Here is a 26,076-nt window from a genome sequence, read left to right as displayed (position 1 = left end):
GGTGCTGTTCCTGGCATGCCCTCCTGCACTGTGCACTGAACCACGGTTAATTCCCTGCGTGGTGGTAATGGTAGGGTGGGGGATATGCTGGGTTAAAAGGTTATAAATTGCAACATTGGCTGCTGATGGCCCATGGCATCTCATAGATGCCCAGTCTTAATTGGCTAGCTTTTTGTCAAGGTCTTCTCAGAATGTCATGAGGGCAGGTGGTCAATGCTTGGTTGCAGAACATGTTTTAACTAAATTTATGAAGTGGGCGGAGATACAGAGCAGTGGAGAGGTTTAGCGGTGGAATTCCTGATCTTAAATCCTAAACAGTAGAAAGCATCGCTAGCAATGATGGACAGATGAAAAACTAGATTATTCAAGAGGCCAGATCTGGAGGAGTGCAGAAGTAGACACCTAGAAATTTACAGCATTAGAAACTGGCCTATTATGCCAAATGACAGATGAACATCCACCCTAAATCCTACTTTCTAGTTCATGGTCTGTAGCTGTAGAGGTTACAGCACTTCAAATGGATATCCAAGTACTTTTTAAATTGTTGACTGTTGCTGTCTCCCACCATCCTTTTGGGCAATGAGTTCCAGATTCCCAGCAGTCTGTGGATGAAAAGGTTTCCCTTCAAGTTCCCTCGGAATCTTCCATCTCCTTAGTCTAAACCTATAGCTGCTAATTACGGACTCTTTGGGCCTTCCGAAACACAGTGCTGGTTAGGATGACCAACCTTTGGGATCTCTGTTAACTTCATAGAGCAATCTTGACATACCTGGATCAAAGACCCAGGGTAGGTCAGCAAGTGCAGGGGTGATGCACTGGACTGGAACTTGGTTAAGTGTTCCATTCTGATGGGCTTGTTGGTGGATACTGATAGAAGGCATGAATATTTTTGCAGATTGATCAGTGATATTGGACAGGATAGGCTTTGTGCAGACAAAGGGTATTTCTTTAAAGTAGTAGATGCACTCTTGCAGTGATTTTAAAGCTCTAGAATTTGGAGTCAAGGATAATGATTTCTTGATGCCAGTACTAACTATAGTGATGATGATTTTATATAATAAAACTGAAAGTGCAGAAGAATTGAAAACCAATACACATTTCAGCCAGAAGTATGAATAAGATTCAACACCAAGGTTATCTCTAATCCAATGTTTCTCACAAAGAATGAACTATTGCATTTCCATGTGAAAGGCTGGAGGCAACAACAGGAAATCTACTTTGATCTTATCAAGTTCCAGGTTCCTTGAAGAAATTAATCTGAATGGCAAATAGCTTTGTGACATGAACTGACTGGAAATTTATCTAGTGTTTAGGGTCTAGGTGGCAGCAAAGTCACTTCCCAATCTCCTATAGGTAAAAGCCATCACTGCATGTGAACAAATATCACCCTGTGTCGAATCATGTTGAGTTTTACAGTTTAGAAATAGGCCATTTAGCTCAACAAATCAAAATTGATGTTTGCTTGTTCAAGGTCATCGTCCCAGTTTAATTTCTTGCACTCAATTAACTAACTTCTGAACTAACTACGAACTCCTTCCCTTCCAATTATAACTAATTTCTCCCCCATGTACTGATCTAGCTTTTCCTTAAATGCACCTATTCTTTGCTCCAACCACTCCATGTAGTAACAAGTTTCACAGTTTGATCACTCTCTCTGTATGTGGAGCATGTTGATACCCAAGGAGAAGGTGCTTTGCAGCTGCCAGGTTTTTTTTTGTTTAGTTTCACACAGTACAGTAGAAATCCTGAGCTATTGAATGTGCCAGTTCAAGTTCCAGAGACGAATGTGCAATCACACAAATGATACCAATTGCTGACAGAGAAAGAGTATCAAATGTGCTACAGTCATACAGCACGAAAACAGACCCTTCAGTCCAACCAGTCCACACCGACTCTATTCCATCCAAATCTTTCCTATTCATGAACTTATCCAAATGTCTTTTAAATGTTGCAAATGTACCTGCATCACCACATTCTCTGGCAGTTCATTCCACACATAAACCGCTCTCTGTGTAAAAAAAGTTGCTCCCATGCCCTTTATAAATCTTTCTCCTCTCACCTTAAACAATGCGCCCTAGTTTTGAAGTCCCTACCCTGAGGAAAAGACTGTTGCTACTCACCTTATCCATGCCCCTTATGATTTCTTAAACCTCTATAACATCACCCCACAACCTCCATTCTCCAGTGGAAAAAGTCCCAGCCTATTTTTATAATTTAATTCCTCCATTCCTGGAAGCATCCTGGTAAATCATTTCTGAACCCTCTCCAGCTTAATAACATCCTTCCTATAATAGGGGGACCAGAACCGGACATAGTACTCCAGAAGAGACTTCAGCAACATTCTGTACAACCTCAACATAGCATCCCAACTCCGAGACTCAAAGATCTGAGCAATGAAGGCAAGTGTGTTAAACATATTAACCACTGCCTATGTGTGATGCAAATTTTAAAAAATCATGTATCTGAACCCCGAGGTCTATGTTCTACAACACTACCGTGGGCGGCACGGTGGCTCACAACACCAAGGTCCTGGGTTCAATTCCAGCCTTGGGTGACTGTCTGTGTGGAGTTTGCACGTTCTCCCCGTGTCTGCATGGGTTTCCTCCCACAGTCCAAAGATGTGCAGGTCAGGTGAATTGGCCATGCTAAATTGCCCATTGTGTTAAGTGCATTAGTCAGACGGAAATGGGTCAGGGTGGTTACTCTTTGGAGGGTCAGTGTGGACTTGTTGGGCCAAAGGGCCTGTTTCCACACTGTAGGGAATTCAATCTAGGCGACCTCCAAATGGACCCCACCACCAGGGATATATTTCCCTCCCCACCCCTTTCTGCCTTCCGCAAAGACCATTCCCTCCGTGACTACCTGGTCAGGTCCACGCCCCCCCAACAACCCACCCTCCCATCCTGGCACCTTCCCCTGCCATCGCAGGATTTGTAAAACCTGCGCCCACACCTCCTCCCTCACCTCCATCCAAGGCCCCAAATGAGCATTCCACATCCATCAAAGTTTCACCTGCACATCCACCAATGTCATTTATTGTATCCATTGCTCCCAATATGGTCTCCTCTACATTGGGGAGACTGGACACCTCCTCGCAGAGTGCTTTAGGGAACATCTCCGGGACACCCGCACCAATCAACCACACTGCCCTGTGGTCCAACATTTCAACTCCCCCTCCTACTCTGCTGAGGACATGGAGGTCCTGGGCCTCCTTCACTGCCGCTCTCTCACCACCAGACGCCTGGAGGAAGAACGCCTCATCTTCCACCTCGGAACACTTCAACCCCAGGGCATCACCAGTTTCCTCATTTCCCCTTCCCCCACCTCACCCCAGTTCCAACTTTCCAGCTCAGCACTGTCCCCATCACCTGTCCTACCTCCCTATCTTCCTTTCCACCTATCCACTCCACCCTCCTCTCTGACCTATCACCTTCATCCCCACCCCCATTTACCTATTGTACTCTATGCTACTTTCTCCCCACCCCCACCCCCCTCCCATTTATCTCTCCACCCTGCAGGCTCTCTGCCTCTATTCCTGAAGAAGGGCATTTGCCTGAAATGTCGATTTTCCTGCTCCGTGGATGCTGCCTGAACTGCTGTGCTTTTCCAGCATCACTCTAATCCAGAATCTAATCTAATTTAAGGGCGGCACGGTGGCACAGTGGTTAGCACTGCTGCCTCACAGCGCCAGAGACCCGCGTTCAATTCCCACTTCAGGCGACTAACTGGGTGGAGTTTGCACATCCTCCCCGTGTCTGCGTGGGTTTCCTCCGGGTGTTCCGGTTTCCTCCCACAGTCCAAAGATGTGCAGGTCAGGTGAATTGGCCATGCTTAATTGCCCGTAGTGTTAGGTAAGGGGTAAATGTAGGGGTATGGGTGGGTTGCGCTTCGGCGGGGCGGTGTGGACTTGTTGGGCCGAAGGGCCTGTTTCCACACTGCAAGTAATCTAATCTACCCAGGGCCCTACCATTACCTGTGTAAATCCTGTCCTTGTTTGTTATACCAAAATGCAATATCTCACATTTATCCAAATTAAACTCCATCTGTCACTCCTCAGCCCATTCACCCAATTGATTAACATCTCTTTATAATCTTAGATAAGCTTCTTCACTGTTCACCACTCCATTAATGGGTGGCACAGTGGTTAGCACTGCTGCCTCACAGCGCCAGCGACCCAGGTTCAATTCCAGCCTCGGGCAAGTGTCTGTGTGAAGTTTGCACATTCCCGCCGTGTCTGTGTGGGTTTCCTCCGGGTGCTCTGGTTTCCTCCCACAGTCCAAAAATGTGCAGGTCAGGTGAATTGCCCATAGTGTTAGGTGTAGGGGTAAATGTAGGGGAATTGGTCTGGGTGGGTTGGCCTTCGGAGGGTCGGTGTGGATCTGTTGGGCCGAAGGGCCTGTTTCCACACTGTAAGTAATCTAAAATCAAAACTAATCTGATCTAATTTTGGAGCCATCTGGGTAGAGTTGTTTACTTTCACCAAAATCTAATAAAAACCCATAAATAGAGATGTTTAACATGATAATGAGGGAATAGAAAGCCACAAAGTAATGTAGATGTACAATTACATTCAGCCTGCAGTACGTAGCATCCAGCAGCACAACACCAAACAATGCCACCCCTCTGATAGCATGTCATCAGGTAGCATGAGGAATTATCCAAGAAGGTATACAAATCAGTGACAGGATTAACAAAGGAGGCAATGATGGACTAAGATGTCACATCACCATGTAAAAGAAGAACAATTTGCTTTATGACAAAGTTCACTGAAAACTACTTCAGCCCTCAACCGATTCAATTTGAATGCAATGTAATCTCTAGGGTAGTAAAACACTTTGGATGCTAGAAATCTGTAATAAGAACTAAAACAAAAAGTCAGAAAATGGTAGCAGCTATGGAGAGAGAAACAAAGTTAATATCACTAGGTCAGAAATTGCTGCCTGCTCTGACTCCTTCCAGATTATTAACAGCTTTACGTCTAATGTAAGGCTTGCGTTTCTATAGCATTGCAAACAAATGTTAAATGTCACACATTATTTTGTGTATTTGTACATAAAGGATTGGGATTAATCTCATCTGGTGATTGAATAAGTAAACCAACTCCTTCCAGATAATAAATTGTTCAACACTCAAATGTTTTTATTTTGAACTCTGTATTCATCAATAGACAAATCTGACTCATACAAGAAATAACGCATTTTCTGACCTGCCTTAATTCTATCACAAACCTCATTCTCAGACATTTTAATTGCTGACTTTATGGCACTGATTCTGGAAGGGAATCAACACCAACAGATCCACAGCTTGCACCTGTGCTGGACAATGTTCGGCCAAGGTGTGATGACTGCGAAATCTCATGGGTCACTGACACAGTTTGTCACCAGCTGTACACCTGGCTACGTGGCACCCATTAAGCTGTATTAAGGCTTAAAGGAATCAGTCAACAAATACTGCAACAAAAGTGCAGATCCGCCAGACACTGGCGCAAACCATCCAATACATTCAAAGCTCAAAATGAAATGAATTAAGCATTCCTCATTTCCCTTGCCATTTAAATATTTGATCAAAAAGACCATGCCTCGGATACAGCTAGTACCACACTGATTATCTTTGATAGCATTTCTTTTGGGAATAAATAATACTCACTTCGCCTTGTTTCCAACGTTTCTGTGCCTTCCTCCTCTGTTGTTTCAGCATCATCATCGTCCTCTTCCTCTTCATCTTCATCATCATCCTCCACCCATCTCCCTGGTATGAGCCCTGCTGAGTTATAGGAGTTACACAATGGCCCCACAATGTGTGTAATGAAGGATTCCTGAAGTTTGGCCAGCTGAGGAGCTGAACGGTCCATATATGGGCTGATAGGAAGCCCCAGGCTTGACTCCTCATCACCCTGCACACCAAAGTCAAATCAGTTAGGAACATGGAAATGATTTACCAGTTTTGCATCTTCCCTCTCTCTCTCTCTCTCTCTCTCCAACTCTGGAGAAATCTTGTCAGTACAATGTTTTGATAGCACTTCAGTGTGCACCATTCACAGGATACAGGATGGCAATTCCCCAACATTTAGACCAGAGACCAATCCTAAGCCCCATGACCTCCACCATCAAGAAGGATAAAGGCAGCACATTTGTGGAAAAAAATGTCAGTTGCAAGTTCCCCTGCATGTGGCCACTGACTTACACATATATTACTATGATGTGGAGATGCCAGTGTTGGACTGGGATGGTGACAAAGTTAGAAGTCACACAATATTAGGTTATAGTCCAACAGATTCACTTAAAATCACAAGGTTTCGGAGCACTGCTGCACTGGTGAAGTGAAGGAAAGCACACAGGCACAGAACTTACAGCAGGAGAGAGCATTGCAAGTTAATTCCAGGTAATTAGGAGTGTCAAAAGATGTTGTGGTTCTGTTCGCCGCGCTGGCAATTTGTGTTGCAGACATTTCATCCCCTGTCTAGGTGAGATCCTCAGTGCTTGGGAGCCTCCTGTGAAGCACTTCTGTGATCTTTCCTTCGGCACTTGTAGTGGTTTGTCTCTGCCGCTTCCGGTTGTCAGTTCCAGCTGTCCGCTGCAGTGGTCGATATATTGGGTCCAGGTCGATGTGCTTATTGATTGAATCTGTGGATGAGTGCCATGCCTCTAGGAATTCCTAGAGGCATGGCACTCATCCACAGATTCAATCAATAAGCACATCGACCTGGACCCAATATACTGGCCACTGCAGCAGACAGCTGGAACTGACAACCGGAAGCGGCAGATTCAAACCACTACAAGTGCCGAAGGAAAGATCACAGAAGTGCTTCACAGGAGGCTCCCAAGCACTGAGGATGTCAGACAGGGGACAGGGGACGAAACACAAATTCCCAGCTCAGCGAACAGAACCACAACAACGAGCACCCGAGCTACAAATCTTCTCACAAACTTTGATTATCAAAAGATAGTACAAATGACGTGAGTGAAGTATCAACAGTGAAGGGATGACCTATGATCCAATTAATTGAAGCAGAGAGATAATTACAAAAAATTAAAAATTAGATATTGTGAGAGACAAACCAAATGGCTGGAACAACATGATAGTTTCAAGAGTTGTATGATGAAAGTCTAACCAAAGTAGCAAGTAATCCAAAACTGTACAAACTAATACAGGTAGAGAGATCCTAACACATTATAGAGGTGATGGCATCGAAACAGGACAGCAAGGAAGATTTTACAAACATAGATGTGTGTTGGGGTTACATGTAAGCACGACATGATTCCAAGATCATGGTTGAGGCTAGGTTTCATACCCATGAAGAACCTCATTGTGTGCCTCTTACACCTATCATGTCATTCCAGCCACTTGGTTTGTCTCTAGCCCCATCTTATTTTTGTTTTTTTATAATTATCTCTCTGTCTCAATTAATCGGATCATTGATCATCCCTTCATTTGCTATTCAGCTATTAAAACTTCACTCACACCATCTGACACTTTTGATCACCTGTAAAGATTTGTTATTCAGCTTGTTGACTCTCCACTCACACCATTTGTACTAACTTTTGACACTCCCAATTACCTGGAATTACTTTGCCATTATCTCTCGGCCTATAAATTCTGTGCCTATACACTTTCTTCCCCTTCACCAGACAGAGGAGCAGCGCTCCAAAATCTTATGATTTCAAATGAACCTGTTGAACTATAACCTGGTGTTGCGTGGCTTCTGATATTACCATTAGTTTGTGATCACTCAGGCAAAATCCTAGTACTCAATTATTTTAACAGTATTATTTCAGCACCTTCACCACATGGACTCCAGTGATTTAAGAAGGCAGCTCACCCACTAGCTTCTCTCAGCTAACTATGAAACAGGCAGCAAATTTTGTGTCAAACAATAGAGATTTGGCTTTCCTTGCAACTGTAGCTAGTATTGGGCATACTGGGCCATATTCACTCCTGTGAATAAGGAGTGATTCACATAGCATAGGTTCCTGTCAGGGTCATGCATGTGGTCTTAGCTCTTCTCAGTTTCTGGCAGAATCTACAATTGTGAAAGAGCTGTGCATTAGGGTTGTTACTAGAGTACACCAGCCTAAAACCCAGCATGGTGACTGTGGTTAGCATTGCTGCCTCAAAGCACCAGGGACCTGTGTTTGATTCCACCCTCAGGTGACTGTGTGGAGCTTGCACATTCTCCCCAAGACTGTGTGGGTTTCCTCTGGGTGCTCTAGTTTCCTCCCATTGTCCAAAGATGTGCAGGTTAGATGGATTGGCCATGCTAAATTACCCATATTCTCAAGGCATGTGCAGGCGAGGTGGATTAGCCATGGGAAATGCAAGGTTACAGATACAGGGGAGGGGGCGTGTCTGAGTGATATGCTCTTCGGATAGTTGGCGTGGACTTAATGGGCTGATTGGCCTGCTTCCACACTATAGGGATGCTATGAGTGAACTTGCAAAAATCTATAACCTGAGGTCCTTTTGTGATCTCGGGCAAGTCCCATCACTGGAGAGACCTCCATATCAGTACCCTGCAAGTGAATTTGTGGAGTTAATGAATTAAAGATTTGGTTGAACCTCCTTTCCACTTCATGTGTATTTCAATGCTGTGCTTGTTCTCACACAGCCAGTACTATTCACAGTGGAAACTGCTGGACAATGTAATAGAATGGAGATTTGTTTTGTTACATTTTCTATCATCAGACTGACCAGTACACTTTGTCCAAAATTGGGCCAACTTCAGAATTCTTACACAGGCTCATCAATATCTAGCATTATTTTTAAGGTCTGATTTCCTGATCAAATGGCATAAGTCACGAATGACTCACTAGAGGCACTGGTGAGGTAACTTGACTGGGAACCATGAGGGCATGCTTGACCAATCACTTACATTAACGTGCAGCAAATCAGAATTTCTATGTTTGTGACATCTAGTGCAGTAACCATCATTCCTGAGCAAGGCTGCCCATGGGCACCTGGCCTACAATGTGTCTGGACTCAACTGATTTCCGACGCTAAGTTTTCTTTTTGATGCAACAATGGCACAAAAATAGGTGAAACAAAGCATGAGCGATTCATTCATTCATGACTAACCTGCTCGTAGAACTCATTAACGATGCCTTCAGTCCATTTTAAATGTAGCTCCTTACATTTGGCCGGCCCATTGATGTCAGCGAGCTTAATGCACATTTGACAAACCAGCAAGCGATCGTTTTCATTTGCCCAGTCAATACCCGGTCCGACCTCTTCATTCACCTACAATGGTTTATGGTAATGAGGGCAAACAATTACAAATTGGTTCAGCAGTATTTGGAAATGAGTCATAAGGCTGTGCCTTACCAAATAGACAGGAAATTACTGGAGTAGATAAGAGTTTTCTAAGAACAGACCACTGTTATCAAGTTCGCTTAGAATGAAGGGCAAAGCATTGCATTCTGTCAGTGTGAGTGACTGTAGATTGGAGCTTTGACATGCCATGTCTGTACATTTACAACATATATCGTCCAGCAACATTTACTAAGTATTGCATGACTGTTTAGTGTAAATTCACATTGCTGCTTATTAACAGTGTGTATTGCACATTAACACCTTGTACCACACATCAAGATTGTGCTTTATGCACACAGAGCTAAGATTGCTATTTCTCGTTCAATGTCACTGTCTATTGGACCTGACTGTAACTGCTGTTTAGAGTAGAATCCTTACACGTGGAAACAGGCCATTTGGCCCAGCAAGACCATATCGACCCTCTGAAGAGTGACCCACCCAAACCCAATCCTCTACCCTGCATTTACCTCTGACCAATGCACCTAACACTGTGGGCAATTTAGCATGGCCAATTCACCTGATCTGCATATCTTTGGACTGTGGGAGGAAACCGGAGCACCCGGAGGTAACCCACGCAGACACGGGGAGAATGTACAAACTCCACACAGTCAGTCGCCCGAGGTGGGAATTGAACTCTGGTCCCTGGCGCTGTGAGGCAGCAGTGCTAACCATCAAGCCACCATGCAACAGAATGATTTTGAATGAGTTAAGATGTTATTAAGTTTACTGGTCACTTGGATCAATATTAATTTAAACTGAATGCATGTAAATTCAGATTGAAATTGATTTTAATATAAAGCTAGCACATAATTCAATCTAAATGTATTTCCCAGGTCATTTATACTGAAATGAAAAACCTGACCAGCTACATATGAACAGAATCCCCAGTAAAGTGTGAACAAATGTTTATATTATTCATACACTGATAGTCAAACAAAGTGAGGTGGAATAATTCTCCAGGCTGTGAGGTAAAGATGGGGAAGCATCTTTGCTTTTTTTGAGACTCAGTGGGATCCATAGCCTCCTTCTGTACTATTTGAATTTATGATTCTATTTCTTGACTAGAAGTTTAGTAAACTTAAATCCAATCGAACTCTTGAGGTAACTGCCCTACGTATATCTCATACTTGAGTTAAATTACAGATCACCAGAAAAGTGGGCAGGCTGACCTTTGAACAGACTGGAAAGGGGAGGTGAGAAGAGGCAAGTTACTTTCATTAGTAACTTGAATCAATCATGTGTAAATGGAGGAAATCCCAGGTTGTTTGGAAACCAGACTGATGAACATCATGCATGGCTTTATATTGGGAACCTACAAGGAGCATTATTCATTTTGACTGAGTAATTGTGAATCATCCAAACACAGAAACCAGTGTGTCTTTGAATTGATGCAGAATCAGAAAGTTTCACATGATGTGGGATTCAGCAACGACCAAAACCACCAAACAGGTACATAACTTTGACAAGGTCAATACTGAAAGAAATCAGGGTAAATTTCAGCAAGTTAACTGGACTGAGACTATTCAATGACAGTGAAGCAGATCATGAGAAATAAGAACAGAAGGCCACTCAGCTCCTCCAGTGTGCTCCACAATTCAATAAAATGATTTGACTGTGGCCTAAATTGCACTTTCTTGCCAGCCCCACATAACCTCAGCCCCTCCTTGACAAAAAAATCTCTCCGACATAGCCTTACGCAAAATTAATGATCCAGCTTCCACAGCTCTCTGGGGAGGAGAGTGGCTTGGGGAGGGGGAGACACATTTTAAAGACATTGGTCCAAAATGCACATGGCTGTTCCAAAACAGGAAACACATTTCCAAGAACAATGGGTGTGTAAGTCAAACAAGCTGAAAGACACTCAAAGGTGACTGAATCCATATCATTAGATTGGAATGGGTTAATGTGAGATCTGCATTCAGAAAAGAATGACAAAGCAGATTTAAGGAACCTGATGAAGGGCTCCTGCCTGAAACGTCAGTTTTCCTGCTCCTCGGATGCTGCCTGACTTGCTGTGCTTTTCCAACACCAATCTAATCTCCAGCTTCTGCAGTACTCACTTTCACCTAGATTTAGGGAACCACAGACCTATTAGTCTTATTCCAGAACCTGACAATTTAGATTTAGATAATGCGAAGAATCACTAGCATTTAACTCAATGGACTATCTTTCCATCAGAAAGTCAGTAACCAACAGCCAACAGTAGAACCACATCTTGCCTCGCCAAATAATTAACTTCCTTGAGGAAGTACCAATTTCAGTGACTTATCAGTAGCCCATTCTAACCAGATTTCTGATGGCTTTTTGATGTGAATTGCAGTTGACCTAACTTAAAGCTGCTGGGATTCAGAGTAAATCTTGTTAAAGAGCAACAAATAGCCCAGAGGTGGTTAGAGGAGACATATTGGAGAGAAATACTAGATGCAGTAGCTCAGGGTTCACTGTTGGGACATAAATACTATTTGCAATTCATATACTCACCTGGATTCAAAGTTAGTCAAGTTTGGAGATGAGACCAAATGAGGAAAAGAACAGGAATTAGAGATGGTAATGTAAAAGTACAGAAGATATTGGATAAAATATTTGAGTGGTCAGAAGAAATGGAGCAGTAATTAAAGCATGAACAATTGTGGAGGACAAAATGTGGGAAGGATATTTGACATATGTACTGAATGAATTGTGCTTTCAAATATAATGATGCTGAAAGAGACCTAAGAGAGACCTTAAATGTATAAGAACAAAGTGTCCCATCATTACAGTGTAGTGATCAATAAATTCAAGAAAGCTTTGAATTAAGAAACCACAAAAACAAGATAAGCTAAAGGAGATCATGATTCAAAAGATACAATGGTGTAATTAGAATTCGCCTTGAATATATGCCCTCTTGTTTTGAACTCTCACAGGTGTAATTACAGGCAAAACAAGCTCTTCCAAAAATAGAGTCCCCGGTTTCAACTGTATCCATATGGTTTGATTGCATTTGTCTCTAGTCCTTCATTTCAAGGGAAGATCTAGTGTGTTCGGAACAGTTTGTGTGAGGATGAATTTTCCGGTACTATTTTCAATTTTGAGTTCTATTTTCAGTTCTGGTCACTTTATAGATAAGGGTAAAATTTAAGTGGTGGGTGCAATACAGAGCATCAAAGATTCGAGTAACAGAGACTAAACATCTCAATTTTGGAGAGTAGCATCAGAAGAAGAACAAATAAGATATTCTTCCATAGGAATTTGGCACTGCTGGCCAAATCCATCTTAAATTGCCCTCGAACTGAATTGCTGACTTGGCTACTTAGAGGATATTAATCAACTTGATGGTTTTGCATAGCAATCGATGATAATTAACATACCCACCATTACAGAGATGTAGTATATATTCATTGTTTTGATTTATTATTTTAATTGAGATTCCACAAATGAGATCTGAACCCATGTTGCACAGCATTTGTCCGGGCCATTTACTACATATGACATTGTTACAGCACTGTAAGGTCAGGGGAGACTGCCGAGGTGCACATAATGATGAATCAAGTTGTGAATATAGAACAATGGCTTCAAAGTGGTAAGAGAAAAAACTGAAAATAGTACCAGAAAATTCATCCTCACACAAACTGTTCCAAACACACTAGATCTTCCCTTGAAATGAAGGACTAGAGACAAATGCAATCAAACCATATGGACACAGTTGAAACCGGGGACTCTATTTTTTGAAGAGCTAAGAGTGGCTTGTTTTGCCTGTAATTACCCCTGTGAGAGTTCAAAACAAGGGGGCATATATTTCAGTGAGAGGAGAAAGATTTAAAAGGGGCCTGCAGGGTAACACTTTCACACAGAAGGTGGCTCATATGCGGAATTAACTGCCCGAGGAAGTGATAGGTGCAGGTACAGTTACAACATTTAAAAGCCATTTGGATAGGTAAGTGAATAGGAAAGGTTTAGGGGGATAAGAGCCAAATGCAGGCAAGTGGACTGGTTTAGTTTGGCAGACTTGGTCGGCATGGACAAGTTGGACCAAAGGGTCTGTTTCTGTGCTGTATGAACGTATGACTCTGTTGTGATCATTAATTTGTCACTGATCAAACTTTCAATGAATGTGATCCTTATTTGAAGTTGCTAATATCATTCAAGCAAAATCCATGACCAATGAATTCAGATTAACCAGATTACCTTGGCATTGAACTCAGCGAGGAAGTCGAAATGTTTCTTAAGATCTGTGGCTAGTATGGCTTCAATCACAAGAAATCGGAATCTCTTGAATTCAACGTGGTCCAAGTTGACCAAGAAGTTGTAATCCTGTTGTGACATGAAAAGGTTCCATGCTGAAGCAGCGTGATGGTTCTCCAATACTGAGCGGTCATTATATAGAACAGCCTGCAATGAAACACAACTGGAGTTAGCTACTCAGTAGGTGTGTAAATTACAGGTAAAAGTTAAATGCTGGGACATGTTGATCATCAAGGCTGGCACTTCATATTACACAGGAATGGAATCAACAAACTAAGCACTACCAGCAACGTGTTTTTAAAAATTAATTCTTGAGATGGGCAGCATGGTAGCTCAGTGGTTAGCACTGCTGCCTCACAACACCAGGGACCTGGATTCGATTCCAGCCTCGGGTGACTGTCAGTGTGGAGTTTGCACATTCTCCTTGTGTCTGTGTGGGTTTCCTCTGGGCGTTTCGGTTTCCTTCCACAATCCAAAGATGTGCAGGTCAAGTGAATTGGCCATGCTAAATTGCCCACAATGTTAGGTTCATTAGTCAGGGGTAGGGTAGGGGGATGGGTTACTCTTTGGAGGGGTCAGTGTGGAAATATTGGGCCTGTTTCCACACTGTAGGGAATCTGATCTATAAAAAATGTCAGCTGTAGGCATCGTTGGTTGGGCCAGCATTTATTGCCCATCTTCAATTACCTTTGGTGGGCTGCAGGCTTGAACTGTTGCAATCGTTGAGTGGAGGGTCACCCACAGTGTTTTAGGGAGGGAGTTCAGGATGTGGCTGTGCTATATTTCCAAGTCAGGATGGGTTGTGGCTTGGTGGGGTAGGGTAGGGGGGAGATTGTTCTTCTCGGTCACCAGCTTGGAAGTATCGATCTTTGAAAGATCCTTGCCTCAGAATTTTTTTACAACATTTAAAATATTTCAGAAACTTAAGAAGTTTAGTCTTAGGTCTCAGTTGAGTTAAGAATGTAGTGATATAAACAGGAATGAGTCTACACCACCTCACTACTCCTGGCTGTACTTTCCTTGACTAAATTTAGACTCCTGATGCCGTGGTGGGAGTTGAACTCGAGTCACTAGAAAAACAGCTTCAACTTATGCAGGTCCATTGGCTCAGTGGCTCAGTGGTTAGCACTGCTGCCTTGCAGCGCCAGGGACTCAGGTTTGATTCCAGCCTCGGGCGACTGTCTGTGTGGAGTTTGCACATTTTCCCTGTGTCTGCGTGGGTTCCCTGCAGGTGCTTCAGTTTCCTCCCACAGTCCAAAGATGTGCAGGTCAGGTGGATTGGCCATGCTAAATTGCCATAGCATTCAGTGATGCGTAGGTTAGGTGAATTAGTCAGGGGTAAATATAGAGTAATAGGCTAGGGGAATGGGTCTGTGTTGGTTACTCTTCAGAGGGTCAGTTTGGACTTGTTGGGCCGAATGGTCTGTTTCCACACTGTAGGGAATCTATGAACACCCTGAAAACAATAAAATGGCCAACTAACTTATTCCAGTGCTCTTGGTCTGGAGATACTTTTCAAAATGATACCATTAAATCATTTATGGCCAACTGAGAGTGTGGGCAGACCCTTTATTCAGCATCTCACCCAAAAGACAGCACCTCTGACAGGTTAGCACTTCCTTCGTACGGCATGGGAGCCAACCTGAATCATCCTCAATCTCTGGAGTGAGGCCTTACCCCACAGGCCTCAGACTCAGAGACTAGAAAGTCAACAGTGATCCACAGCTGGCACTTTGCACAAAGAATGACAAGACAAGTGTGCGTTAATGGGGAGGGAGTTAATCTGATCACCGCATGGGACATGGTCAAGGCTGGAAATGTCAAGCCTGTTGCCTCTGAATGAGGAAACAATGGATAAAAACAATGAAACAAATCTATTTTAAAATAAAATGTAGTGTAATTGCACTGCGTTAATAATTGCAAATGAAAATCCTGTCAGAGTGACAGTCCAAAGATGTGCAGGTCAGGTGAATTGGCCATGCTAAATTGCCCCTAGTGTTAGGTAAGGGGTAAATGTAGGGGTATGGGTGGGTTGCACTTCGGCGGGGCGGTGTGGACTTGTTGGGCTGAAGGGCCTGTTTCCACACTCTAAGTAATCTAATCTAATCTAATCTAATTAATACTAAATTAGGGCTGAAAAGTGCGGCACCAGAAGAAGCACAGCAGGTCAGGCAGCATCCGAGGAGCAGGACAATCGATATTCCCGGTGTACACCCTTCATCACTGATTCTCCAGCATCAATAGTCCCCACTTTCTCCTAGCTATTAAATTAGGGACAGGATTAGACTGAAAGTGAATTCCTACCAGTAAATACACCAAGAAGACTTTGTCCGGTGAATTTGGACTCAAATTGAAGCCAAGATCCAAAGGGAAAAAGCCAGTTTCTAATCCAGTGGACCATCCACGTCTATAATGTGAAATGAAAATTTGTCTTTGTTGTAGTGATTGTAATGAGGTCAGCCGAGGGGAGGGGAGGAGCTCATAGAATATGAGTTCCCTGACTGGGGCTGTTAACCTGGTCCAATCAGGGAGCCCTGGCTGACAGATATAAACAGGAGTGTCAGGAAGCTCTGTTCACCTTGGGAGCCAGCTCTGAGCTAGCTGGGTCAGCATCACGTACAGTGCACTTGTAAGTAAAGAGTGACTTGGTGACAGGAAACCAGCCTTTGTGGAGTGTGTTCAATTGTGTTCTATGGAATAACTGTGTGCTTTGTATAGTTGTGATAATGACCACTCTGCCTTTTGCAGCTGTATTTGCAGCTTTTACCTACTGCGTCACTAGGAATCCTGTGGCACATCTGACGTCAAACAATAAATCAAAACATCAGAGTCCTTCCCTTTCTTTAAAATAAGGGAGACATAACTTTCCTAAGAGTAGATGGCAGACAATCCTGTGTATAAGAATATTTGTACATCCCCAAAAGTGGTTCCACTAATATGTTTATGAATTCCTTACAAAATTTAGTTGGGAGTCCATCTGGCCCCGGTGCTTTGCCACCTTGGAGATATCTTATTGCTTCCTGCACTTCCTGTACTGTTAGAGGCACATTCAAAACAGAAGCCTGCTCCTTACTCACATTGGGGAGGTCCAGACTTTCAAAGAAGGACTGCATTCCCATTGTATGGTGTTCGCTTCCCTCCGACCGATAAAGCTCCTCAAAATATTCCCTAAACCTAGCATTGATCTTTTTCGAATCACAGGTAATGGTACCAGCCTTCTCCCTAACAGAAGTAATAGATTGGGAAGCTTTTTTCCTCCTAGCTAAATAAGCCAGATAATTACCAGGCTTATCTCCAAATTCGAACAGTCTTTGTTTGGCAAGTTTCAGTTAAGTAGATAGGTTTGTTTTGGTAGAATAGTGGGTTGTTTCTAACAATGGTACTATGTTATGGCCTTGTTCTTTGTACTGTTTTCTTTTCTGTTTTGATGGTGTTTTTTTTCCTCCGCATATAAATGCTTTGTAAAAGATTTTAAAAAGCTTTTCAATGGAAGTATTTATTTCAAAAAATCAAAACATCAACGGTAGAGTTTTAAAACGTGGAACTGTCAGAGCACAATGGAAACATCTCTTGCATCTTGCCATACCTGTGGTGCACTGGTTGTCACCAGAAAGGCATTGGTTCTTCCTGGGTGGTCATAATCATGCATGGCCGCGGCAACATAGAGGGCCATTAACTCCAAGGCAGGAACATTGGCAATAACGCAGCCATATCTGTTCTCTGTCACACTGTACGTTTTTGATATGGCATATCCCATGTGTCCATGTGTGAACCCGCTGTCTGAATCTAAACAAACATTTGGCAGAGAATTAGATTGCAGAAGTAGAGCGATTTACAAAATGTATCTAAGCTCTGAAATTCAGTCTTTAAACTTCTCTCTCCGTCTTAAAGCCACCCTCTCTCACCCAGCTTTTCGTTGTGTTTTATGGTCTCTCTTTTACTGACTCGATGCCAAATCTTGATCAACTTCCGGTGAAGTGCTTTGGGTTTTTTTTTAAACTGTATGAAGGATAGCCACACAATTGCAACTTCTTGTTGTTGCCTCTTCCTCCCCACACCAGCTTAAACACGTCCCACACCCGCTGCAGTTTTCAGATGGCAGCAGTTTGTGAACAGTTACTCATCCCAGCAAACATTTTGAAGGATTTCGAAACCTAATGCAGCCAGTGTCTGGCACAATAAGGCTCTGTGAACCAAAGCAGCTAAACATGAATGCAAACGGCTCTCTACACAGACTCAACATCAGGGGGGTTAGGCTGTGGTGATGTTGAAGGAAATTTCTCTCCACCTTTCAAAAAGTACTTCCCTCTACTCCTTATTAAGCTGTACAACTCAGGAAAGCATCAACAAAGATCAGATTTCCCATTGGAAGACCAAGAGGAAAAATAATGTAGTTTCTTCAGAAAAGCCAAAGAATTGCAGATGCTGGAAATCAAAAACAAAATTAGAAATTGGTGGAAAAACTCAGCAGATCTGGCAGTGTTGGTGTACAGAAAGCAGAGTTAATGTTTCGGGTCCAGTGACCCTTCTTCGGAACTGATTGTTGCTAGGAAAAGGCTGGTATGTATATGTTGGAGATGGGGAAGGGGATGGCAAGGAGTAAATGATAGGTGGAGATGGAGTCCAAAAAAAGAGCCCAACAGTTGGACAAAGGAATGGTAAAGGTCAGCCTGGGAGAATGAATAGGTCAGCAAATAGAGACGGTTAGTAGCTGACAATGGGTTATATGTGGTAGCAGCCCAAATGAAAACAAGGCCTGGTCTGTGGGGGTTGGGATAAGAACATGGGAGAAGGTGTCTCAGGCCCCAAAATTGTTAAACTTGATGTTGAGTCCAGAAGGACATACAGTTCCTAAGTGGAAAATGATGTGCTGTTCTTTCAGCTTGTGCTGAGCTTCTCTGGAACACTGCCTGAGGCAGCAATGTGTCCAGTGAACAGGGTGGGGTGTTGAAGTGGCAGGCACACAGAAGCACAGGGTCTTTTTGCAGATGGAATGTACGTGTTTCGCAAAGTTGTCCCCCCAGTCTGTGAGCAGCGAGTGCAGCAGATTAGATTGGGTGAAGTGCAGGTAAATTGCAGCTTCACCTGGAAGGTGTGTCTGGGACCTTGGGTAGTGAGCAGGAAGTAAACAGGCAGGTGTTACAACTTCTGCAGTCGTGAGGGAAGGTGCCCTTGGTCTGTGGGACATATCGCTTCACTTCTTCTCCACTCCCAAAGTGCCCCAGAGGGAACAGTCTCTCTGGCTGAATAGAAAGGGTCGGCGATGTGTCTGGTGATGACCACCCACTGGAGCTGATGGAAATGGTGGATAATGATCCCCTGGGTGAGGATGCTTGTGGTAGGTGACGACAAGGGAGACCCTATGGCTAATGTGTGAGGGAAAACAGGGGGTGAGGAAATGGGTTGGACAGAGCTGAGGGTCCTAGCAACCATGGTGGTGGGGAATCCTTAGTTAAGGAAGAAGATGGACATTTGGGAGACCCCCTTGTCGAAGTTGGCCTCATCAGAACAGATGCGAAGGAAATGGAGGAATTAGGAGAATGAAATGGAGTCTTTACAGGAAGCAGGGTGTCACGGCAACTGTGGGTTTCAGTGAGTTCGCAATGGATATTGGTGACCAGCCTATTCCCAGAAATGGAAACAGAGATGTCGAGGAAGGGAAGGTAAGGAGTCAGATATGGACCAGGTGAAGGTGAGAACAGGGTGGAAGTTGGAAGTGAAATCGATTAACCTTTCCAATTCCAGACAAGAGAGGAAAGCAGCATGGATGATGTCATCAATGTCCAGTTGAAAGACTTGTGGGTGGGGCTGGAATAAGACTGGAACAAGGAATGCCCCACATACCCCAAAAAGAGACAGGCATAACTGGGGCCTATGTGTGTACCCATGGACATCCCTCTGAGCTGAAACAAGTGAGAGGAGTTAAAGGAGAAGTTGTTCAAAGTGAGGACAACCCAAAATAACCCCTTATTCGCTGGACATTGCCTTGAATCCAATCCCAGAAGGCTTGAAGAAAATCTAAACCTCTTCTGCTGATTGACTAAAGCGTATTTTCCTTTGTTTAGGAAAGGAAGATAAGGCAAGTGATCAATTTTGATTACGATAAAAGAAATGAGGAAGTTCAACAAGCAGGAACTGGGTGGGTGAGGGTGAAAATGGTTGGGAAGGAGGAATTTAAGTGTCTCATTGTTCTGGGGACAAAGGAGGAGTTTGCTTGGATGGTGAACCTTGATTTGAAGGGGAATGTAAGGGGAGAGCAGAGCAAGTCAGAAAGAAGCATTGCAAGTAGGAAACTCTAAGGGAAGATATTGTAATGGACTAGTAGTCAAAATGGCTTTGCTAGAATAGCAGAAGTATAGGAAGTAAATCAGAAATTAAAGCTGGAGGGGAAAAAGAAGGTGCTTATATATCCCAAATCCCATCCAAAAGTGTGATCACAGTGTCAAAGGAGTTTTCCCAAATGGAAAAGCAATATCCAAATGTTAGTCGACGTTTCGGGCATAAGCCCTTCTTCAGGAATCTTCAGGAATTAAAACACAGTCTGAAATATTCAAGAAAATGTAAGAAACCAGTGACAAAGATTACAGTGTTACCCTCTCAGAAAATGTCAATGATTTTTGCATATGGCCAAGGCAATAATATAAGTCATTTTTGCATTCGAGAGCAGAATTATAATGGTTTGAACTAAGATCGAAGTAGGGCAATAATTTTAACACTAACACTAACAATCATAGGTAAGACCAGACATTTCAAAACAATACATAAATTAAGAGCTGCAGAATCCTTAGAACGTACCTAGCTACCAGCAGTGATGATTTGTCTGAATGAAGTAAACTCGAGAAAAAACCCACGGAAACAGAAAAGTGGATAGAGCTAGAAAGGTTAAAAATTCATCATGGATGAGAAATAAAGCATTTGGACTCAAGAGGGCTACTAACAGAACCAAAAATCGATTGATGTTCAGACCTGGCAGAGATAAGAAAAAAAATCAAAGAACTGTGGATGCTTAAAATCAGAAACAAAAACAGAACTCAGCAGAACTGGACTCGAAACATGAAGCTGCTTTCTCTCTTCAGATGCTCCCAGACCTGCTGAGTTTCTCCGGCAATTTCTGTTTTTGTTTCTGGTGGAGATAAGGTTTGCTTTGGTTTATAATATTTAAATAAAGTGGAGACACGGAAGGAAACAAAATCTTTACTGGCAATTCAATTCTTGAACTGAAAAAGCAATGTTGAGCCAAGAATTTCAGCTCCCTTTGCAGTATGATGAGGATAACAGATGGGTAAAAGTTACAATTTATCTAGAAAAGCTTTGGCCAAAGATCAGAAGGACTGTCAATCACTGAAGTACAGAACTGTTACAGTGTAGATAGAAGCCATTCCTTGATTTGATTTGATTTATTATTGTCACATGTACCTAGGTATAGTGAAAAGTTTTGTTTTGTGTTCAGATAGAGTCATAGAGATGTACAGCATGGAAACAGACCCTTCTGTCCAACTCGTCCAAACCGAGCAGAAGTTCCAACCCAATCTAGTCCCACCTGCCAGCACCTGGCCCATATCCCTCCAAACCCTTCCTACTCATATACCCATCCAGATGCCTTTTAAATGTTGCAATTGTACCAGCCTCCACCACATCCTCTGGCAGCTCATTCCACACATACACCACCTTCTGCGTGAAAAAGTTGCCCCTTAGGTTCCTTTTATATCTTTCCCCTCTCACCCTAAACTATGCCCTCTAGTTCTAGACTTCATCATCCCAGGGAAAAGACCTTGTCTATTTATCCTATCCCGTCCCTCATCAATTTATAAATCTCCATAAGGTCACCCCTCAGCCTCCGACGCTCCAGGGAAAACAGCCCCTGCCTATTCAGTCTCTCCCTATAGCTCAAATCCTCCAACCCTTGGCAACATCCTTGTAAATCTTTTCTGAACCCTTTTAAGTTTCACAACATCTTTCTGATAGGAAGGAGACCAGAATTGCATGCCATATTCCAATAGTGGCCTAACCAATGTCCTGTACAGCCACAACATGATCTCCCAACTCCTGTACTCAAAACTCTGACCAATAAAGGAAAACATACCAAACGCCTTCTTCACTATCCTAGCTACCTGCGACTCCACTTTCAAGGAGCTATGAACCTACACTCCAAGATCTCTTTGTTCAGCAACACTCCATAGGACCTTATAATGGCATTAGTTCTGCTAAGATTTGCTTTACCAAAATGCAACACCTTACATTTATCTGAATTAAACTCCATCTGACACTTCTCAGCCCATTGGCCCATCTGGTCAAGATCCTGTTGTAATCTGAGGTAACCTTCTTCGCTGTCCACTACACCTCCAATTTTGGTGTCATCTGCAAACTTACTAACTTGAAGGTGGAATTGAACTCGGGTCTCTGGTCCTGTGAAGCAGCAGTGCTAACCACTGAGTCACTGGGCCACCCTCAGGTGTATTCGGGTAATAGAACAGAGCAAAGAGTAAAATGTTACAGTTGCAAAGAAGGTGCAGAGAGTGAGATCAACATTAAATTTAATATTTGAGAGGTCCATTCTAAAGTCTAATAACAGAGAGGAAGAAACTGTCCTTAGAATCATAGGATCTGTACATTGTGGAAGCAGGCCATTCAGCCCATCAAGTCTACACTGACCTTCTGAATAGCATCCTACCAAACACAAACCCTTTACCCTATTTCTGTACCCTACATTTCTCATGGCTATTCCACCTAGCCTGCACATCCCAAGACACTATGGGCAATTCAGCATGACCAATCTACCTAACCTGCACATCTTTGGGCTGTGGAAAAAAAACTGGAACACCCAGCGGGAACCCATGCAGATACAGGGAGAATGTGCAAACTCCACACAATCATCTGAACCGGGAATCAAACCTGGTCCCTGCCATTGTGAGGCAGCAGTGCTAACCACTAAGCCAATCTCGTCATACATGTATAAAAACTCTAATACCTTCTGCCTGATGGAAGAGACTGCAACTGGGGTGGGAGGGGTCCTTGATTATGTGGGTTGCTTTCCAGGATCAGCGGGAAGTATAGGTGGAGTCAGTGGATGGGAGGCTGGTTTGCATGATGGACTGGGCTGTGTTTACAACTCTCGGTAGTTTCTTGTGGTCTTGGGAAGATCAGTTACCAAACCATGCTGTGACGCATCCAGGCAGGATGCCTTCTATCAAAAATAGATTCTAGTCACTGTGTCTGGACAGGCTTTCTGAGTCTTTTGATTTGGTGGCAGTCTCCTGCCTTTTCAATGAAACATTACACATTGTTTCCATTTGAATCATCATCTAATCCCCCTCTTGAATGCTTCAACTGAACCTTCCTCCATCACACTTTTGAAATAACTCCACAGAGGCCGGTATCCCGGCACCAAGTAATCCTTTATTTATACATAGAGAGTCCTTGACACTGCTCCAGCTCCCTCAGAGCCAGCTCTCAGAGTGAGCAGACCCTCTGACACTCCTGTTTATATCTGTCAGCCAGGGCTCCCCGATTGGACCAGGTTAACAGCCCCAATCAGGGAACTCATAATCTATGGGGTCCATTTGGCTGACCTTGTTATAATCAGTACAGCAGTATATCCCAGATGCTAACCACTTGCTGTGTGAAAGGATTTTTTTTTGTCACCTCACTTTTGCTTCTGCCAAATTTGACAAATTCTTTAAGGGTCTTTTTGCAAATATTGTGAGAGAGAATATTGTGGAAGCATGCAGTGTGGACAGATCAGTGTGTGCAGATCCCTGCCTGGAAAATCTAGGTAAATCTACGTAAAGCCACCAGACACATAAACAAATTACTCCTCCTGTAAAGAGATAAACTGGCTTGGAATCTTTCAGACTGCTGCGTGTGAAGGATATGATGTACAATCACGCCTAGGACAACGAAGGACAGGCATGATCGAACATCAATTCCATATCATATCTGACAGAACATTCTATGGCAGCAAGATGAACACCAGTTACTTCACTGGCATCGAGAGAAGTCGTCATAGGAGAGGAACAATTGGACCAGAAAACAGCAATACGTATTCACAAATAGTGTCAGATACAGATTGATTTAGGATAATCTGAGAAAGACAATAAGCGACAATGATCAGAAGAAGAGATAAATACGGACAGACCTTTCTTTAAGTAATCTATCCAGAGGTGTTATGAAACACCTCTGGAGGAGATGGGACTTGAACAGGGTGTCTTCTTGTTCAAAGAAATCGATGCTCCCACTAAGCCAAAAGACTTTGAGACAAAGGTAAGAATACAAACGATCAGGGAAAAGGATAACTTAACGATGAGTAACGCAAAGTATCACAGAATGGATGTCAATTAGTATGTAGTTGAACAGTGGGAAGCAAACGTGGTCATCATTCGAAGAGAACTTTGCCAAGTCACCTATTCGATAGTGAAATTTGAACACATAAATGTAATTGTCCTTATGATACATTCTAGAGGTTCATGAGATGAGGAGACTGGTAGGGAGAGCAGATGAGTTCAGTGAGGTAGAGACATTTTCAGCCTTGAATATTAAAACTAGAATACCAGCCCAAGAGGGTAGTACCTTTAAGGGCACTGCAGTTTGAATGACTTAAAGAAAATTTGTGCACAGGATTGACATCAGAAGGTTCTTCGTCACATTAAAACACATGAACATATGGAGTAGACTCACTGACAATGATACAAAGACAAAAACCTGGAATCACTCACAAAACCTTTGCGAGCAACAACATGGAAAACTTAGTCCTTTCAAAGAATTGAATCAAGTAAAATGACTAAACTCATAATTCTTTGAGGGTATGGATACTGAGGAGAGCAGCAGATACGTCAGATTGAAGGAAAGAAACTCACTTGGATTTATGGAAAGGAAAGCAATAGAAAATTTGAAAACATTTATGGATTTTGAAGGGGTTTCACTACAGCGTGGATTTTATGCCTGACCCAGCACATTTGAAGGCAGGGGAAGACTGAACAATGAAGAAGGTGGGTCCAGCCCTTCCCCCATGTTCCAGTGGGTGGGGAAGGCGTTATGCAGACCACCCTCCCTTAGGACTATTCAGGCCCTTAAAGCAGCCAGCCAACGGCTATGTAATGGCCTCATCCAACCTCTGCTGTTATTTAACAAGTGACAAGGGAAGTAAACACCTTTCACTGATTACCAATCCTGAACTGGATAATGGGGAAAGCATGGGTAAAAAGCACTGATGGGATTAATCAGCCATGACATTATTAAATGATGCAGAATGGCCCACTCCCATTCTTGTGTTCCTATAATTATGAGAGGCAGAGGCAAGGTGAATAGACAAAGTCTTTCCCTTGGGTAGGCAGCTGCCAAAACTAGGGGACAAAAGTTTAAGGTAAGAAGGTACTTGAAGGGCAAAAGAGGGTGTTGTGTATATGGAATGAGTTGCAGAGGAAATGATAGAGGTGAGTAAAATTGCAATGTTAAAATATATTTGGACTGGTTCATGGATAGGAAAGGTTTAGAAGAATAGAGGCCAAATGCAGGCAAATGGAACTAGCTCACTTTAGGAAACTTGGTTAGCATGGAAGAGTTTGGCCGAAGTGAATGTCTCTGTGCTGTATGAATCTATGACTTTAAATTGTTCTCCAATGTATCATTTTAGCTCAGTTCAATTTTTTTGCATAGTACAGTGCTATCCAGTTTTAATGATTATATTCATAAATGAAACAAACTGGATTATATTGTGGTATGATCAGGAATTATGCACTTAAGGTTTTCATTTCAGCTGTTGCATTTTTAATCCAGCAGCTATTGTATTAAAATATCATCTAAATTATTTTACTGTGTCCAGCCACCTTTTTCAAATTAAAGCAGTACTCCGAGAAACATAAGCCCTTCAGTATTAAAAGGTTGCCCCGCACAACCCAATTGTTAAACATCAGTGGAAATATACACAAAGTGGTGTTGCTCTTAAGTTGCAATATTGTGCTTTTTCCTCTTGAAAAGAAAAGAAACTGTGTTCAATTCTGAATCCTTGTACCTGAATCACTCATTGAGCCATGATCATTCATCGTAGTCTGCAGGCCTGGGACTGGCTGCGTGGTGAGGTACCAGACTGCATGTAACACATCGGTGGCATGTATGCGATTATGATCTGTTGATTAAGAACAAGACAGGGGTTGTTTGACTATTTTCTGCAGGGCTCCAGACCCAGTGCAATCAAGTAAGAGAATTTGACATCAGAATTCAGAAGGCAGGGGGCAAATTAAAGACTGAATTAAAAGAAGGAGATAAAAAAAGGGAAAATAAAAATTATTTTGTTTTAAAATCTGGAAGTTTATATCTTACAATCTCTGAATTGTAGCGCCTGAAGGAATGAGACTCCATACTGTGAATTGCTAATTTTCTATGCTGGCGAGGGTGACTGCAAATAACTTTTCTCTTTCTCATTTTTCAATTTTCTCATTTTCTCTTATTCTTAAACCATCAAAATAGTACCAGATTAAGTTTTTCAATTACTTGTATTGTATTTCACTATAAAATTCATTCAACTAATTAACAATCATTATTTTGTTGTAAGCA

General features: G+C 42.8%; 1 protein-coding gene across 2 annotated transcripts in view; it reads right to left on the bottom strand.

Moving 5' to 3' along the window:
- pde3a (phosphodiesterase 3A, cGMP-inhibited) overlaps positions 1-26,076 on the bottom strand; it is a 457,973-nt gene that overhangs the window by 8,711 nt on the left and 423,186 nt on the right. For both annotated transcript variants that reach the window (XM_072562234.1, XM_072562235.1), the window contains 5 exons: positions 25,535-25,648; positions 17,114-17,313; positions 13,471-13,674; positions 9,073-9,234; positions 5,647-5,893 (listed from right to left, as the gene is read on the bottom strand). In XM_072562234.1, the coding sequence (XP_072418335.1) occupies positions 5,647-5,893; positions 9,073-9,234; positions 13,471-13,674; positions 17,114-17,313; positions 25,535-25,648 (927 nt within the window). The remainder of the gene's footprint in view (positions 1-5,646; positions 5,894-9,072; positions 9,235-13,470; positions 13,675-17,113; positions 17,314-25,534; positions 25,649-26,076) is intronic.

This window comes from Chiloscyllium punctatum, chromosome 44 (assembly GCF_047496795.1).
Source record: "Chiloscyllium punctatum isolate Juve2018m chromosome 44, sChiPun1.3, whole genome shotgun sequence".
In the NCBI taxonomy this organism is placed as follows: domain Eukaryota; kingdom Metazoa; phylum Chordata; class Chondrichthyes; order Orectolobiformes; family Hemiscylliidae; genus Chiloscyllium; species Chiloscyllium punctatum.
Note: the sequence above shows the minus strand (reverse complement) of the source record. Positions and strands in the feature narration are given on the sequence as shown.